This window comes from Aspergillus lentulus (assembly GCF_001445615.1).
Source record: "Aspergillus lentulus DNA, contig: Alt13, strain: IFM 54703, whole genome shotgun sequence".
Taxonomy (NCBI): Eukaryota; Fungi; Ascomycota; class Eurotiomycetes; order Eurotiales; family Aspergillaceae; genus Aspergillus; species Aspergillus lentulus.
The window spans coordinates 577,454-592,996 of record NW_028322114.1 but is presented as its reverse complement, the minus strand read 5'-3'; the positions used below and the strand labels follow the sequence as shown (position 1 = coordinate 592,996).

At 51.7% G+C, this 15,543-nt stretch overlaps 6 protein-coding genes and 1 non-coding gene across 7 annotated transcripts; 1 reads left to right on the top strand and 6 right to left on the bottom strand.

Moving 5' to 3' along the window:
- Positions 1-883: 883 nt before the first annotated feature.
- ALT_t152 lies at positions 884-964 on the bottom strand. Its single transcript has one exon. It is a non-coding gene; the product is annotated as a tRNA-Ser (tRNA).
- A 629-nt stretch (positions 965-1,593) lies between these two features.
- On the bottom strand, positions 1,594-4,083 carry ALT_7466 (N amino acid transport system protein; the record flags this gene model as incomplete). The annotated part of the gene is made up of 13 exons (XM_033564074.2): positions 1,594-1,713; positions 1,753-1,864; positions 1,920-2,145; positions 2,295-2,352; positions 2,402-2,517; positions 2,562-2,589; positions 2,640-2,837; positions 2,883-3,097; positions 3,147-3,290; positions 3,336-3,667; positions 3,713-3,785; positions 3,832-3,845; positions 3,896-4,083. The coding sequence occupies 13 exons, from the start codon at positions 4,081-4,083 to the stop codon at positions 1,594-1,596; spliced, it is 1,824 nt and encodes a 607-aa protein (XP_033419965.2).
- A 748-nt stretch (positions 4,084-4,831) lies between these two features.
- ALT_7465 (polyol transporter 5) lies at positions 4,832-6,903 on the bottom strand (the record flags this gene model as incomplete). The annotated part of the gene is made up of 6 exons (XM_089600268.1): positions 4,832-5,167; positions 5,215-5,553; positions 5,617-5,866; positions 5,921-6,364; positions 6,408-6,471; positions 6,525-6,903. 6 exons carry the CDS (start codon positions 6,901-6,903, stop codon positions 4,832-4,834), a joined length of 1,812 nt encoding a protein of 603 aa, XP_089455453.1.
- Positions 6,904-8,823: 1,920 nt separating this feature from the next.
- On the bottom strand, positions 8,824-9,472 carry ALT_7464 (peroxiredoxin C1773.02c; the record flags this gene model as incomplete). The annotated part of the gene is made up of 2 exons (XM_033564072.1): positions 8,824-9,161; positions 9,217-9,472. 2 exons carry the CDS (start codon positions 9,470-9,472, stop codon positions 8,824-8,826), a joined length of 594 nt encoding a protein of 197 aa, XP_033419963.1.
- Positions 9,473-10,909: 1,437 nt separating this feature from the next.
- On the top strand, positions 10,910-12,634 carry ALT_7463 (uncharacterized protein; the record flags this gene model as incomplete). Its single annotated transcript, XM_033564071.1, has 1 exon — positions 10,910-12,634. The coding sequence occupies one exon, from the start codon at positions 10,910-10,912 to the stop codon at positions 12,632-12,634; it is 1,725 nt and encodes a 574-aa protein (XP_033419962.1).
- A 90-nt stretch (positions 12,635-12,724) lies between these two features.
- On the bottom strand, positions 12,725-13,824 carry ALT_7462 (uncharacterized protein; the record flags this gene model as incomplete). The annotated part of the gene is made up of 2 exons (XM_089600267.1): positions 12,725-13,482; positions 13,533-13,824. 2 exons carry the CDS (start codon positions 13,822-13,824, stop codon positions 12,725-12,727), a joined length of 1,050 nt encoding a protein of 349 aa, XP_089455452.1.
- Positions 13,825-13,883: 59 nt separating this feature from the next.
- Positions 13,884-14,642, bottom strand: ALT_7461 (uncharacterized protein; the record flags this gene model as incomplete). The annotated part of the gene is made up of 1 exon (XM_089600266.1): positions 13,884-14,642. The coding sequence occupies one exon, from the start codon at positions 14,640-14,642 to the stop codon at positions 13,884-13,886; it is 759 nt and encodes a 252-aa protein (XP_089455451.1).
- Positions 14,643-15,543: the final 901 nt, after the last annotated feature.

The window sequence follows — 15,543 nt, the reverse complement described above, 5'->3', positions numbered from 1 at the left end:
TTGCCTTTCCTTGCATGGTCGTTAATATATTTTGAAGTATTCGTCGTCCAGTATATTTCAGGGTTGAGAGAACCCACAGATAAGTCAGACGCACTAAGTAGCTTGAGAAACTCTCCAAGTATAGCGATAGACGAGAAGAATGGAGACATATCTTTGGATGACCTCGGATTTCTCGGTTCGGCAGTGGAAGTTGCAGCGACCATGAACTTCCCCCACGCTAGTTGGGGCATGAGGTCGGGTCTATCATCCATTCGGTACCAACTCTGTATTCCCCATTATTCATGCTTCAGAGGTTTCTTTGCTCACCGTTTCCTCTGAATGTCATGCCCATTCACGTCGTCCGGCCGAACTCGAACTCCGTCAGCGGAGTAAGCTTCTCTGCCCTCTCCACAACCATGCCGTAACCAGACAGTAATAAGGGACGATAATCACGGAAAAGACGTGTAATATCGCCTATTCACTTGCCTTGAGGGACTACTCGGCCAGTGGACTTCGGGAAAGCAAGAATGATGATGAACAGGCAATTGATTGATTTGATTGATTCCTTACTCCGTTTCGACACTGGGCCGGGGAGGTCGGAGGCTCCTAATAAGCGGCGACTGTCTAGCCGGCGGTCGCCTTTGCAGACTGACACCGTCATGAACGGGCAATTGATGGCAACTGAGGATGTTCTGGTGTTTGTATATAGTGTTCGGGTTACTCTTTGTACGATGCGATTCGATGGAACCGCAGCCGTAGACTAGGATGGGGTGATCGGTACGTCGACGGGGCTGGTAGGAGCAACTTTGCAGTATCTTATCTTCGGTCGATGAGCAAAAAGAAAATCACATCCTTGTTGCAATGGTAGTTCCGTTACAGAAAACGGACGAGGGGGAAAAAAGAACGTCAGCGATAGGACTCGAACCTATGCGGCCGAAGCCAAGTGATTTCTAATCACTCCCCTTAACCACTCGGGCACACTGACTAATGATGGAATAATGGACTTGTCGGTTGCCTGTTGAGGCAGAGAAGAGTTATTCTGTTTTTTTGAGGTTGCAGGCCCATTGAGCATTGTCCACATGTTCTGAAATTCGTCCATGGACATTCGGGGTTAAAAACATACTTTAATTATTGGAGCGGATTTCAGTCTTGGATCGGAAGTTGGGCTTGTCAGAAGACAGACACGTCACACCCTTACGTCCCCCTTGAATATATTTGCAGGGTACTTCTGCCCGATATATAGTGTCCACCGCATGGACATCAACAATCATAATCCGTGTATAATCGTACAGCTTGTCGGCGAAGTCCTCGAACACTACCTGATCGAGTCCGAAGGAGAGGCCGGAACTGCCGCCGTGGCTTCGATTCGACATCAACATTCTGGGAGACTCGCTCTCGAGCATCGAGTCGATGATTGAAGCCACATGCTCCCTTCGTCAGTAGCCTTAAAAATATGGCATCCCAAAGGACATCCCACGTGATGACAAGTCCCTGACCAGGAAGCCACAAGACAAGCATCACCAAGTTGAGCTCCCTGAAGTCATCGTGATGACCACTGCAAATGCAACATGAACCAGCCAGAATGTTTCCCCCTCGACCGCTCCAGCTCCAAGATCAACCCTCATTGACCTTCCATCCGACATCCAAAAGCTCCGCACAGGATCCTTCGCCCTCGATGCGCCCGTGACAATCCCACTCCCCGAATCCAACGCCCTGGCGCTTCCTTGACCACATCTACGTGAAGAATCAACGGAATCCCGTGTTATCACATACTACTAGCGCCGACTGTAGAACAGAGTATCCAATGAATTGCGCGTCGCGGGTCGCGGCGAGGAGTGCAATCGCAAGGGAACGTTCCGCGAGGCAGCCGGGTGTCCCTGTTGGCCTTGAAAACAGTCACCGACGGTGCGATGAGAACATTTTCCCATACCATGGCGCACATAGCTACGAGTACTTCTCGCTGGAGCACGAAGTTACCTCTGCGGTGCGGGAGCTGGCGGCCAGTGGCGAGCAAGCGATACAAGCGGCAGGAGATGGAGACCGATGTGCGGACACAGGTGCTACGGCGGAGGTCACTGGAGCCGGTCAAGCACCAGATACAGCCTACGACGGAAGGGCAAACACAGAGTGTAGCACCTCCGTCCAGCGCGGTGAGTCCTGCTGGCACTGTAGGGAATCGCGTAGAAGAGAGGTGTCGAACCAAGCCTCGAACATGAGTGATTATGATACACTATCTCTACTGTACATGTGCCACTGGATGTGGCATCTGGAAAAATATATATATAGCCGTTAGGCATTATTTGCACATGAGAAACTGGCACTGCCGGGGTCGTCGTGCAGGGCCTTGCCTGACACATAAAGCCCGAGACCACACTGTGAAGATCATCAGCAATTGTATCATAGACTGTCAGCAAGAACTTACAATGCAGCATGCGATTCCCATGATGAAGATGTTCAGAATAGTAAGCGCAGTCTTCATCGGAGTCGAAAAGAACCGGCCCTTATTGAGATGCAGCCAGAAAAGAGCGCTGAAGCCGTCTGCAATCGTCAGCGAGATATCAAGATAGAAGGGAAGAACTTACAGGTAAACCAGCTTGCAAAAAGCGACGCCTGTATAACATCATCAGCTTGACCAATAGCCAACCAGCAAGGAAACATACCACCAGACTCAACAGATTGTTGAACACCGGGATAGCCTCGGCAATAATCCAAGCCACGATCCAAGTCGCCAGCCCAATCAACACCCATGAGCCGGTCGCAACAAGATCACGCTTATGCATGCGGTCGCTGTGGCGCCACATCCGCACGTAGATGTACTTGCATGCGACGTGGCCGTTCACCACGCCTCCGATGATGATCTACGCCTCGTCAGATGGATCCTGGGACGGGTACAAAAGACTTACAGTCGGCAAGGCGATTCCGTACGCCACCTTCTTCACGATAGTCGAGGCTGAGCCTAGCGCGGGCGATGTAACGTCGTCGCCGGCATAGCAGTAGATCACCACCGCGGCGACGATATACAAGCATGTGTCGATGCCTTGTAGTAGGAACAGCGACTTGGGGTAGTCACGGGGGTCTTTCAGTTCGGCCATGAAGCCGAAGAAGGCGACGTGTCCAGCTGTTTTGTCAGTGACGATCCATGAATGAGATGAGGAGGAGGAGCCTACAGAATGAGAAGACAATGTTGCAGACTGCAAGAAAAGCCTTGTATAAACTGGTATCAACCGTAGCATTGACACTGCCGTGCCATGGCCGTTGCACGCCAACGGCAATCATGACGACCAGGACCGCTGAAAAGACGCTGATGAAGGCTGCGAACTGTCAGTGGCATTCTACATCGTCAGAGACATACGCACAAGCAACTGATAGAAACGAGACCTTGGCCAGCGTCCGCGGCAAACACAGCACGAACGAAATGACCAAGCCAACCACTCCAAAGACGATCGAGCACGTCCCATGATCTGTAATCGAGTTCATGGCGACGGTAAAAGTCAGGATATGGCTAGCCATGATGAAGACCACCAGGAGCAATTGGCCTGTTCCGAAGAGCTCCCGGCCAAATCTGCCCATGATGATCTCGCCGGCATCACCCATGGAATGGATGAACGGGTGTCTCCATTTAAACTGCCCAATCGTGTATCCAGTGTAGGTGGACATCAGACCCAGCGCTACAAGGAGAATGACGGCTCTACGTTCGTTAGAGTTGTCGGCGGAGGGGAATGAGTAGACTCACGGAACAAGACCTAAGGCAGCCACTACCGCCGGCAGGGAGAGAATACCCAGCGACACCGTCTCGGCAACCATGACTGCTCTCGATCAGCTACGTCCTCGAACTCGTGAAGGCATACTCACGGAAACCACATTGCCTGCGTGGGTCAGCAACAGTCCAAGTATCTAGTTAACGAAGATAACTCACCACCAACTCAAGGTCTTGTACTTCACCTCGGCATACTCCTCGTCCCCGAATGCATCCTGATACTCTGGTTTCGAGTTCTGCTTCTCAAAGTCACGCTCACCATCGGAAACAGCGTCGGGATGTACACGATCCGTGTCCATCTCAGCGTCCGCAGCAGGACGGGATCCTTCCTCGAGCATGGAACCCATGATTGCAACTGTTGACGAGCGACGACAGAGACGGTTAAGGTCTGATCGAGCGGCTCCCGGACGAGTGGAGCTGGAAGAAGCAGATTTTTCACCGTGGCAACCCTACGATCTCACTCATACAATGCAATCACGAGGCAGATGTCGAGGCCGGGATGTTCTCCGCCGTCACAGATCCTATGTCACCAGCTCTTGATACTGACAGGTCAAGCTGCGAGCTCCGGACTTGCAACGGCGAAACAAAACTGCGACGGCATCATGATGACTCAACGGCAACACGCTCAGTCTTGGGCCCAGTTCGTGTGCTCCATTCCTCTCTAGAGCCGTTGATATTGGTATATGTTACCTAATGCCGAGATTGAGCAGGCCCCAATCAGGATAATTGACCCATTCTTGAAATTTTTGTCCAATCAGAGGTAGTGTAGTTGTGGTTTCCGAGATAATACAGCCATCTGATTGGTTGAAAGAAAATTTCTAGCCAAAGTGGACCTTAATTAGTTGTTTGGCAGCCAATAAGAATTATTTCCGCTGTCGATCTCCCATCGCCATGTGCGCCACCTCATTGGGAAACAGGGACAACTGCATCAATTGTAAGAAATATGCATCATCGCTACAACGTGGTTATAGAACAGCTATCGAGTATTGAACAACTGGCACAAAGTCTGGAAATGATACGGCTGGAAGAGGAGTCAGGCCAACAGCACAAATTGTCGAGGAATATACCTTCATCCACAATCCACAAACACCATCCCTAATAATAATCGTAGAGCTGCTTCTGCGGTGGCACATCTCTCCGAAGCAAATACTTCTTGACATACCACGGCAACATCGCCCGATAGTGATTGATGTGCTTCGTCGTCGGAACGGAAAAGACCTGATCCAGCTCCTCAAGCGAGAGCGCCTTGGTCTCCGGCAGACAGAAATAACAAAAGATCCAGCCAAAAAAGTTCCACGCCGCGTACCAGCCAAAGGCACCGGTGGGAGTGAACGATTTATTGAGCGACGGCCAGGTCAGCGAGACGATGAAGTTGAAACCCCACGTTGTGGCTGTTGCGAAGGACATGCCGATGTCTCGGATGTAGAGGGGCTGGCATTATCAGTAGACCGCGACGATAGTAATTGAAGAAGACTTACGAAAGCTTCTGCAGAGTAGGTGAATGGTACTGGGCCTTCACCGGGCGAGTATACGATCATGAAGAGGTATATGCCAGTCGCGACGCAGGCTGTCCGAGACGTTTGATCCGGGATGTAGAATGAGAAGCCGGTGAATAGGAGGAATATACACATCAGAGGGAATGTGGTTAGCAGCAGATTCCGCCGTCCAAAGGTGTCGATCGTGTATACGGCTGGCAGGGCGAAGATCCAGTTGGTGATGCCGCATCCGAGGGACGTGACGAGTGCCATACGGGTGTCAAAACCGGCTTCTCGGAACATCGACGAGGAATAGTACATGATGGCATTGACACCACAGAACTACGATAGTTAGGTCTGATTATAGGATGGAAAGGGTTGGCTTGCCTGCTGCATGAACATGACGAAGAAAGACGACTGCGCCGCACGTCGGTTGCGCGGGACGGTGAACATCTCGCGGAATAAATGCTTGCCCTCGCGGAGCTTCTCCTCCACCTTTAGAGCAGCATGGATATAGTACAGGTCTCTCGCAGCTTGGAACGTAGACGGGCGGAATTTGCAGAGCGCCTTGTACGCATCGTGGTAGCGGTTGCGCATCATGTACCACCTCGGCGACTCGGGACAAAAGTAGACCTGGATGCAGACGAAGAAGGGCCTGATCCAAGGTCGTTAGCACATGTATATGCAATCAATGCAGGGGCCTACTTACGGGATGGCGGTAGACCCTAGCATCAATCGCCAGTTGAAGCCCGGGATTGTCGGATGCGTCACATCCATAAATGCAACAGAGGCAATATATCCTAGCATAATGCCAAATGCCGTCCACATCTGCCACATCATGACCAAAGCACCGCGGATATTAGCCGGGGAGCACTCGGCGCCATACACCGGGGTGGTTGTGGATTTGGCGCCCACGGCAAAACCGAGGAGGAAACGGCCGAGCAACAAATTCCACCAGGTATGTGCGGCCGCCATCCAGAATGAGGCGGCAAAGGAGATAAAGCAAGAGATGAAGATGCATCCGCGGCGACCAAACCAGTGATTCAGGGGCGCAGTGGTCCAGCATCCAATGACGGCGGAGCAGAGATAGGGAGCGCCGTTCAGGAGGCCTTGCATCCAAGTGTCGGTGACGTTGAATTCAGCAAAGTAGAACCTGCCTGCTTAGCATAGCTCAGATGAGGATGGGAAGTACCTACTCTTGTGCACCGTTGACGGCAGTCTGATCCATTCCCTGAACAATAGCAGATCCAGCACAGAGGACTGACAGGCCGGTTTAAATTGCAATCCAACAAGAGAATCGCGAGGAGACTTACTGGTCATGAAATACATCATAAACGGCTGACTCCACCGATGCGTCTTCTCGCGTCGAAGTAGCTCTTTCTCACTCTCCGTCAGCTCGTCCATCTGCTCAAACTCTCGTGGATCCTGTGCGACAAGAGCCCCCTTTCGCAGATCATCAAGAATATACTCGAGGTCTTTCTCCCTTGCGAAAGCCTCGACGTCACTCAGAAGCTGTTCTCGAGTTAACCCGGCAAGAGGATTCTTGAGTTTAGTGTTGGTCGTGGTGCTTTTGTTCACATCGTGAGCCCACTCTCGAGCAGTAGCTGCATCTCCTCCTTGCTTCTTAATAGATATGGAAGACTCATGGTGGGAGAGACTTGGAGCCTCAGGGTCGGAAGACTTCTCCCCCATGGTGGCAGACAAGCGGTAGAGGTTCAGGGCGAAGTGTATTTGATATGCTTTACAGAATAGCGGCCAACGAAGAAAAATGCGGAGAATTTGGGGAGAGATCTGGGAGAGATCTGGGGAAGAGACGAGGGAAGTGGAGGTCGCCTTTTATGGTTCCGATCGCTTTAGACCCCCGTCTGGCCGAGAAATGGCCTCTCAGGCTAGCCCAACCTCGTGCTCGATGTGTGGCTTCATTATCTCTGACTCAGTCTCCAGTACCTACTAGACACCTCCGCTGACCGCATGCGTCCCGGCCAAGACCAGCGGGGTCAGAACAAAGAGTCGGATGGCGTAGATGGCTGACTACCAACGTCTCTGGCGTGGTTATCAGGCGGCTCCTCATGCGAGCCAAGGAGTACCAAGGTCAAAGGGGCAGGGCTGCAGCGGTACAATGACGACGATTAATTCCATGGCCCTCTTGGATGTAACGCTGAAGCGGCTTTGGTCGGTAGAACCATGGCTGGAGGGTGGTGTGATGCCAAGGGAATTAGTTTCTAATGTCCCGGAATGGGCGTGGCCATCTGGGATGCCTGTTATCTCAATGTTCGTGCTGTCACAGAGACATATGTGGAAGTGGGAGGATCGGCATAAGCAGACCTCGGCGTACTTGGCGCCGAGACGGGAATAGCCAGTGAGGGTGGAAGGGCCGGCGGAGGCCAAGAGGGACGGTGCTCAAGATGGTCCACAATGATGCAGTTGCGTGGGATTCAAGAATCCGGGCGTTAACTGGTCTTATGTACAAATGCAGTTGAATCTCGCATGATTCAAGGAGTGCTAGTGATATACCTGATTACCCCGAAAAATGTTCATGTAATGAAGTACTATACTCCGACGTTTAGGTCTAATAATGCAGTCTCCGACGGAGGCATTGCTTAACAGCACCGCAGGGATTAGAAGAAGGGTGCCTCATCTGAAAATGGCGTTTGAGATATCGGACTCTATGATGCGAAGGTCGTCTTTGTGGCGTTTGAAAGCTGGAGTGTCATTGACATGATAGGCTGATCTGCGTGTATCATCGAATCCAACGTTACCGCAAATGATGAGATCGTAGAGTGGTAAAGACTGTGCTGTCCTCCAGACTTGCACCGCCTTGTAGGCCCTGTCTCGAAGTTAAAACAACAAGTCTCCTATATACTAAGATGGGAAAAGCCATATTGGTATGGTCACAGCGCCGAGAAATTGGACAATCTCAGCCAGGCGTATATGGCGAATACAATGGGGATGGGTCAGAGACTGGGCGGGGTTGGTCTACGGCCGTACACTGGCTCAAAATATAGTAGTTCATCTGAATAACTCTTGACACTTGAATGCAATAAGGGGAACCGGTTTGTCTGGCTCTCTAATGTCTATCTCATATTGGTTTCATGATCAGATTCTTGTAGAACTCTGTGCATGAAGAATGTCAATGCTCGTATACAATTCAATAATTCAGCAAGAGGAAGGCCCTCGCTCCTGCTGTATTCTAGACCTATATGAGAAGAAGTATAACACTAAAAAGGGCAGCAATACTAGAGGGATGACTCCACGGCTGTAGGGGTTGAGATACTAATCACGATCCATCCTTTCCTCGCAGATATCCCTCTGGCTTAATCGTTGGGTCGAGGGAAGATTTCCTCGTCAAAGTGGAGCGAGACGATAGTCCATAAACTAATAGACTTCTGCCGTTGAGGAAGTGTACCATCGATTAGACTCGACATCCAGGAAAGGGATGACTTACCCCACCTAGGATATAATAAGAACCGACTTGCAATCCGGGAGAACCACGCGAGGCAGCGGCAGCAGCCCAGGAGGTGCTGGCCAGATCCGATGCGCCAAAAGATGAGACGAACTGTTGTTGCTTCAATTCAATATATTAACACCGCGTCAGACACCGAAGAAAACGATCTACTCTGGACTCTCATATTCCATCTCCTCCATAATCCCGTCCAAAACCCGATTTAAATCATCAATAATCTTCTCCACTTTCCCGGTTGTCCTCGCGAGCAAGACCCTATCCTTAGAGAGTATAAAAGCACTCTGCTGAACTCTTCCCTTAGCTGGGACAAATCCCATCGCTTTGATCAACGACATACTCGGATCGCTGAGAAGCGGTAGCCGGATGTCCTTCTCTTTCACGAAGGCTGCCGTGGCAGACACGGAGTCTGGGGAGATGCCAATTGTACTCATATTGGCTCGCTCCCAGTTGAACTGATGGTAATCGAATTCGACGTAGAGGTCATATGCTGTTCTTGTTAGCGGTACTTATATGTCTTTAAATCTAGACGACCGAGATAGTACCATTATCATCGAGTGCTTTTGGGTAGATGAATACGATCAGTCCCTTAGGACTGTTGACCAAGAGATTTTTTATTGAAGTTGTCCTTCCGTCTTGAGTAAAAATATCACCGCCGAAGTTATCATCTAATGGGATACTGGAACCAACAGCCGGGGGAGTGATCGTATGTTGATCGCCTGTCAATTTCCTTGTCTTAGGCCGAGACTTATTCACTCGAGCTGTTTGCTCACGAGACGGCTTTGGGACGAATTTTGGCATCGTTCCCTTTATTCTGTCGTTTTGTGCACTACCCTACTTCTCATGCAACGAGGCAGCGCAGCCCAGGAATGCACGGATAGAGGAATAAAAAAAAAAGGAAGAAGAAAGGGAAACTAACCAGTTTGCTCTGCCACGAAAACAAGTTAAAGGAGAAAAAAAACCATGCGGATTTACCGAACGCCCCAAGCAGCTATGGCTTGAAGCCATGTGTGAGAGGAATGTGACTGTGGCACAAGCAGCAGCGACCGAAGAGGCTCCCGTAGGCTGCCGCGAGGCGGCCATCGCCGTGACCTCTCGCGTCCGCACTTTTGCACCTCTGAGTCGAAAGTGTTGGAACGCAGCAGGATAGCTGGGTCGATCAGCTTCCTCTTCTCCTTCCCTTTCCTCACTCTTGATCCCCGTGTTCCTCGCCCTAGTTGAAATTTGTTCTCCGATAGACCTAGCGCCATGTCACACGAAGCCATGCGCGCCTCTTTTCATGTTCTCGTAAATAAGCTTTCTCTGGAAGATCGAGCTTTGTATCTTTCATCTTTCATGAAAGCTTTGGTATCATTTCTTGGTATGTGCAAAACAAACGCGGTGTTTATTTTAGTCTAGTGTATCTCTATACTATAGATAGATATATTAAATAGACTAATTTTAATTCTTATAGTAGGAACCTTGTTCCTAGTTATATAGAGATTCATTATAGGTTATATAAATTTTATTAGTGTAGTGGGCAGGGCCGCTGAGTGCTCGAGCCTACCAGGCACTCGCAATCTGCCTTAGTCTCGACAAACTTCGGTCGAGCAGGGGGTAGTAGTGGTCACGTGACCCTATTGCAATCAATGTACTAATCATCTTAGCCACGTGACATTCTCACCATTCGCACACTCCTTTTCATGTTTGGCCGCTGCAGGTTTATCTCGTATCTGCGTATGCTACCATGCTACCTACGCCCAAAAACCTAACCTCCCTAACCTTGTTAACAATCCTTTACACTGGGCTAATCCCTTAGAATTCTACTAAGGTTCACTGATAGTCATTCAATGTGATGTGTTTGGTATCCGGATTATGCTATGTTGGTTCACACTAGAATAGATCTTGGCCACTGCTTGCCCACGCTGACAGTGGATTACTATGGAACAGTCTCCTTTGTGGATGAGGGTAATTTGAACGACTTCAGTACAATAACTGCGTAGATCTTTTGTGCTACCTTGTCCGCTGTCACACCGATACTGCCGACCCCAAACAGCAAAATGTGAGGCTTTGATCCCATGGCTGACATGACAATGACTGTTTGTGACCCCGGTGTGCTAGGATAAGGATAATGGTTGTAGTTTCCAAGTGGGTGACTCAACGTCCCTGGCGTTAAAGCCATTGTCGTTGGTGGGGTTGTTTATCTCGGCCAACACGAGCTTTGCTTTCTCGTCTTCCAATTCCCTCCGAAATTCCACGATGTCTTTCCAGGACCTCCCTGCAGAAATCATTTCCCTAGTTGTTCACCTCCTTGCTGACGTCCATCCTCTCAGCGTTATTCGTCTGCTCCGAGTCAACAAGCGATGCTTCGCCTTGGCTCTGCCAGTAGCAAAACCACTTGCCTTTCATACAGTCCGCTTGCCACTGTATTACCCGCAACTCGATAAACAGGTGGCAACGCTCTGCGCTAAACTGCAAGAGGCTAACGCCCTGAGTTATGTCAGGCGTCTCATCATCGAGGGCCATTTCTCGGAAGATCATTCTACATCTGTCCCACCCCAAGTCCGGCGTTTCTCACCATTAGATCGCGATCCGCGAGATTCGTATGAGTTTGGGGACAACGATCTCGGCGGAACGGTATGGCATGTGTATGTCCGTGAAACACATGAGCACCATGCATGCTGGGACACTGTCGCGGGATTCATCAAGAGACTTCCTGCTTTAGAAGATCTTCACCATTTGCACCATGAACAGTTTCCCCCTTGCCTGCTTCAGACATTGCATCAACACCTACCGAGATGTAAACTGCATTTGGGTCCATTCGTGCTGCGGAGTATATATGCTCCTATGGCTGAGGACCACGAATATCGGCTAGTCACCTCGCCGTCTCTACACAGTATCACTCCCTGCTATGACACAACGACACCAGACGGTATGTGGCAGAAGCAAATCTTCTTGCGTATCCTGAGCCTCGCCCCGAACTTGAAGGTGGTATATCCAATGGACGACCATTTCGGCTATGAGGCGTCAGCTGTTGGAATGAATCAAAGACGGTCCAAATTCACACAAGAGCCAGGCGACGGACGTCCAGCCGCAATAGAATGCCTCCGAATCAGACACGCTTATGTTCCCGCGCCTGCTGCTGCACTGGAGGAATGGGCTACGTACATAGATTTCTCCGTTTTGCGGGTCCTTGATCTGAGATCATTCATCAAGGGAGAAGCATTCGAAGCCTGGGCCGATCATCTTCATTTCCCGGCCCTTCAAACGCTGCGCTTGCTCCTCGGTACTACATCAAGTGAAGCGGAAAATCTGTCTGACGTCTTCCTGCGAGCAACAAGATTCCTTCAGAGTCTGCCGTCGCTATCATGCATATACCTGGAGGCATGGCACTCACGGCTGTCAATAGGGACGTTGGGAGGACATCAAGGACCACGTTTGGTCAAGCTGTCTGTGGTTGGTTGGCCTTTCCAATATGTCAATGAGCATGATATCCTCCAGCTCGGCAGATATTGCCCTTTATTGGAGAAGATGAGTATCCCAATTCATCGTACTCAAGGAGATGCCCGGGAGGTGGCTCTCTACAAAGCCTTGGGCACAATTAGGAACCTGAGGTTCCTGGACCTGGTATTAGATGTATCTGACCCAACCTTGTACCAGGAGCAAACTTCCATCGATGCGGACTGGGATGACATTGACAATCAGTACACCGAAGAAGATCTCGAGGGCATCAATCGGAGCCGCAATGGACACATCCGGAGGCTTCTCGTCAATACCCTTATTGACGAACCACTTGCGTCTTCAATCTTCAAGATCATTTCGGCCGCCAAGCCCCGAGATGCACCACTCCTTGAACGGATGACCTTAATAATACAGGGGCGGGCTCGCTCGCTCTACGTTCCGTATTGCAAGTTCTCGAGGCTTGTGAGGTTTTTGGCCTCAGAGTGGACCATCAAGCGCGATATCCGCTATGAGCACTACTAGATGTGTCTGATGTGCTGGATGTGTTTGATGTCTTGGATATGTTGGATAAGCTGGTGCCAGTGGCAGTGGTTAACGCTGGGGGCCCTGGTCTTACAAACCGGGGCTGTGGCGGAAGGGGGCTGCTGGATCGGGCAGTCCCTGGCTGCATGTCCCCTGTGTTGAGGCCGGTTTGGTTGGCAGGTTCGGGCTGGTGTATGGTGTAGGCAGGCCTAGTGCTGCTGAGGCTTGCGTGGTGTTATCATCTTCTGTGTCATATGTCTTAGTGGATATCTTTCGGTGTTTTGATATAGGGGTAACAAGTGGATCAGGGCTGCTTGTGGTGAGCTGACGGCCCTGGCTGTGGCTGTGTTTGCGTTTCGGCCCTGGCAGCTCGGGGACCTCCCAGGTGAGATCACTTGGGAGGGTGGGCGTGCGGGAGATGACTGAGAGGCTTGATGTGTTGGATATTTGGGGGGAGAGAGAGAGTCCAGGGACGCGTCGGGCCGGGTTGGATAGTAGGGACGGGGGCGGGGAGGCTGAATTAGCTGGTTTTTTAGGGGTGCTGGTGCCCGTCGTCTGCGGCGGTGTTGGCACCGGTATGTAGAAGTCTGTATCCCAGGTGGCCAGCGGTGGAGGTGCTGGTTCCTCCGCTGCGGGTCTAGGTTCAGGGTCTGGTGTGGTTGCTTTCCGGGGTCGTTTTAGTGACGTGCTTCGGGAGCAGGTGTGCATGGAATGGGTGGGCTGAAGCTGCAAAGATGGATGGCGGCTGACGTCGATTATTGGGTGGATGGGGGCCTTTGTGGGAGAGCGTGTTGTTTTAGACGCGTCAACTGGTATTGGTGGCTGGCCGGCCAGTTGACGCGTGTCTTCTTGAATTCGGTAATGGCGTGCTGATCGTTTTGGGCCTCTCAGCTCAGACCTGGGGGGCTACGTGCTGGTTGCGTCGTGCGGTGGCGCAGGTGGCTGTGGCGGAGCCGCTCCGGCGTCCGGGGTCGGCCTGGTGTTTGGGGCCGGGTCGGCTGGCTAGGGCAGGCTGGCAAAGAATTGGGGTTGGTTTTGTAGTTGATCTTGGGATAGTCGATGTTCGTGTTGGCGTACTGGGCATTGCTTGCTGTCGGCCTGGTGTAGGCCATGGCAGACAGCGCAGTGGTGCTGGGAAAGACCCCTTTGACCTTGCAGAACTTCTTGTGGGCGTTAGCGCAAACAGACATGTAACTCTTTCAGCTATGTAAATGGGCTGGGCGTGTCCATAATTTAGGTATCTGGTGCACTATAGGAGCCAGCAGAGCGGGTCAAATAGCTCTATACGCAGCGGAGTGCCATCTAGGAAGATTTGGTTCTGAATGGCCTGGTTCACTGACTGTGCATCCCGGAAGGAGATAACCAGGGAAGATTTCTGCTTGCTCTGTCGGGCTGCAGCATCATTCCCGCACCAGCCCACATGTAGTATGGGGCCGCGGAGTGCTAGGTTATAGTGTAAGGTCTTCTCCTGGAGGTGTTCCACCGCGCTCAGGGTGCTAGAGGGAAGGAAGGTAATAGGGACATGGTGAATAAGGACAGTGTACTGGTGATTAGTGATCTGGGCATGCTTGCCTTTTGGGAGCTCCTGGAGCCATGCCTCTTTGTTCCAGAGAAGGCGCTCCCGATCTGACGCAGAGTGGGTGTACACATCTAAATCGCCGCTACGAAGCACCTGGGCCCCCGCTACCTGCACACTGGCAAGGCCAGGGAGGCTACTGCGGCGGAGTACCTCCTGGATTTTGCCCACGATCGCCAAAGCGGTGGTTTGCTTGTAGGGGCTGGCTCCCGGGCCGTTTCCATGCCCACGCCACCGGATCTGGATGCGGTTCTCGTCATTGCCGGGGGGTGCGGCCGGGGGGGGGGAGGAGAAGGAGGGAGGGAGATAATGATTGGGGGGAGAAGATAGATCACTTAGCACCTGCTGGCTCCAGCCAAGGACCCCTCGGACCCCGGGAGTCATGGAAGAAGAGGTGGCTGAGCTGTGCTCGCCTGCCTCTGCGCCATTCATGCCAGGTGCCCTGGTCTGCTTGCCCAAATCGCTGGCTGCAGCTCGCGGAATCAGCTATCCAGTAGCTTCCTGACCAGGGTGAGTGCTTGCTGAGTAAAGCCCTCGACCCAGGGGGCCTTAGCTAACTTGCCAGGGTAAGCCTGGGTAAATTTGATAACATCCGTACAGTGCACCATGAAACGAAAGGAATGGTCAGTAATGGATGAATCATCTCTGGCTGTAAGGACCGGCCACTGAGCTATGATATTAAAACAACTGGGCCCCAGTGGAAAGTATGAGATAGTATGTAATTAAAGTATGAGATAGTATGTGATGCTGGAGCAAAGTCCATGAGTACCCTGACCCAGCGCAGGGAGGCAGCCTGGCGGGGGGCGGAGCCCTAATCCGGTCAGGTGACCGCTCTGCCCGAAGGGTCGTCGTCAGCAAATGGATAGTGTTTGGGCTGGATATGCCAGCAGCCGAACCTCAGAGGTCTGGGGGCCGGCGCCTCTGATTGGTGGGGATGGGCCCAGGGTGCGGGGCTGTTGATTGGAGGTGATCAACGCGCGCGCTTCGAATGTGAGCTGTCGATTAAAACAAGAGATAAGACGCGTTTGACCGCGCAGATATGGCTCTCAGGGGTAGGCAGGCCAGATGTTGGGGTCTAATGAGGTCCCCGTTCATTGATCACCGTGTGGATTGGTGTTCGAGGTGGCTGGCTTGCTGTTGGTTTGGCTTATAAGGTCTGGGACACCCGGCGCGCGCTCGTCTATCTCGCCGAAGGTAGATCAAATGGAATCGAGAGAGATGAGCCGCGCGAGCGAGGAGAGATGATTAAGGAGCACAAATAGATCCAGTAAAGGCTGTGGGCTGGATACATCGCATATCCCTTTTCTGCGTCGACCGTCTGTTTGTCCCCGCA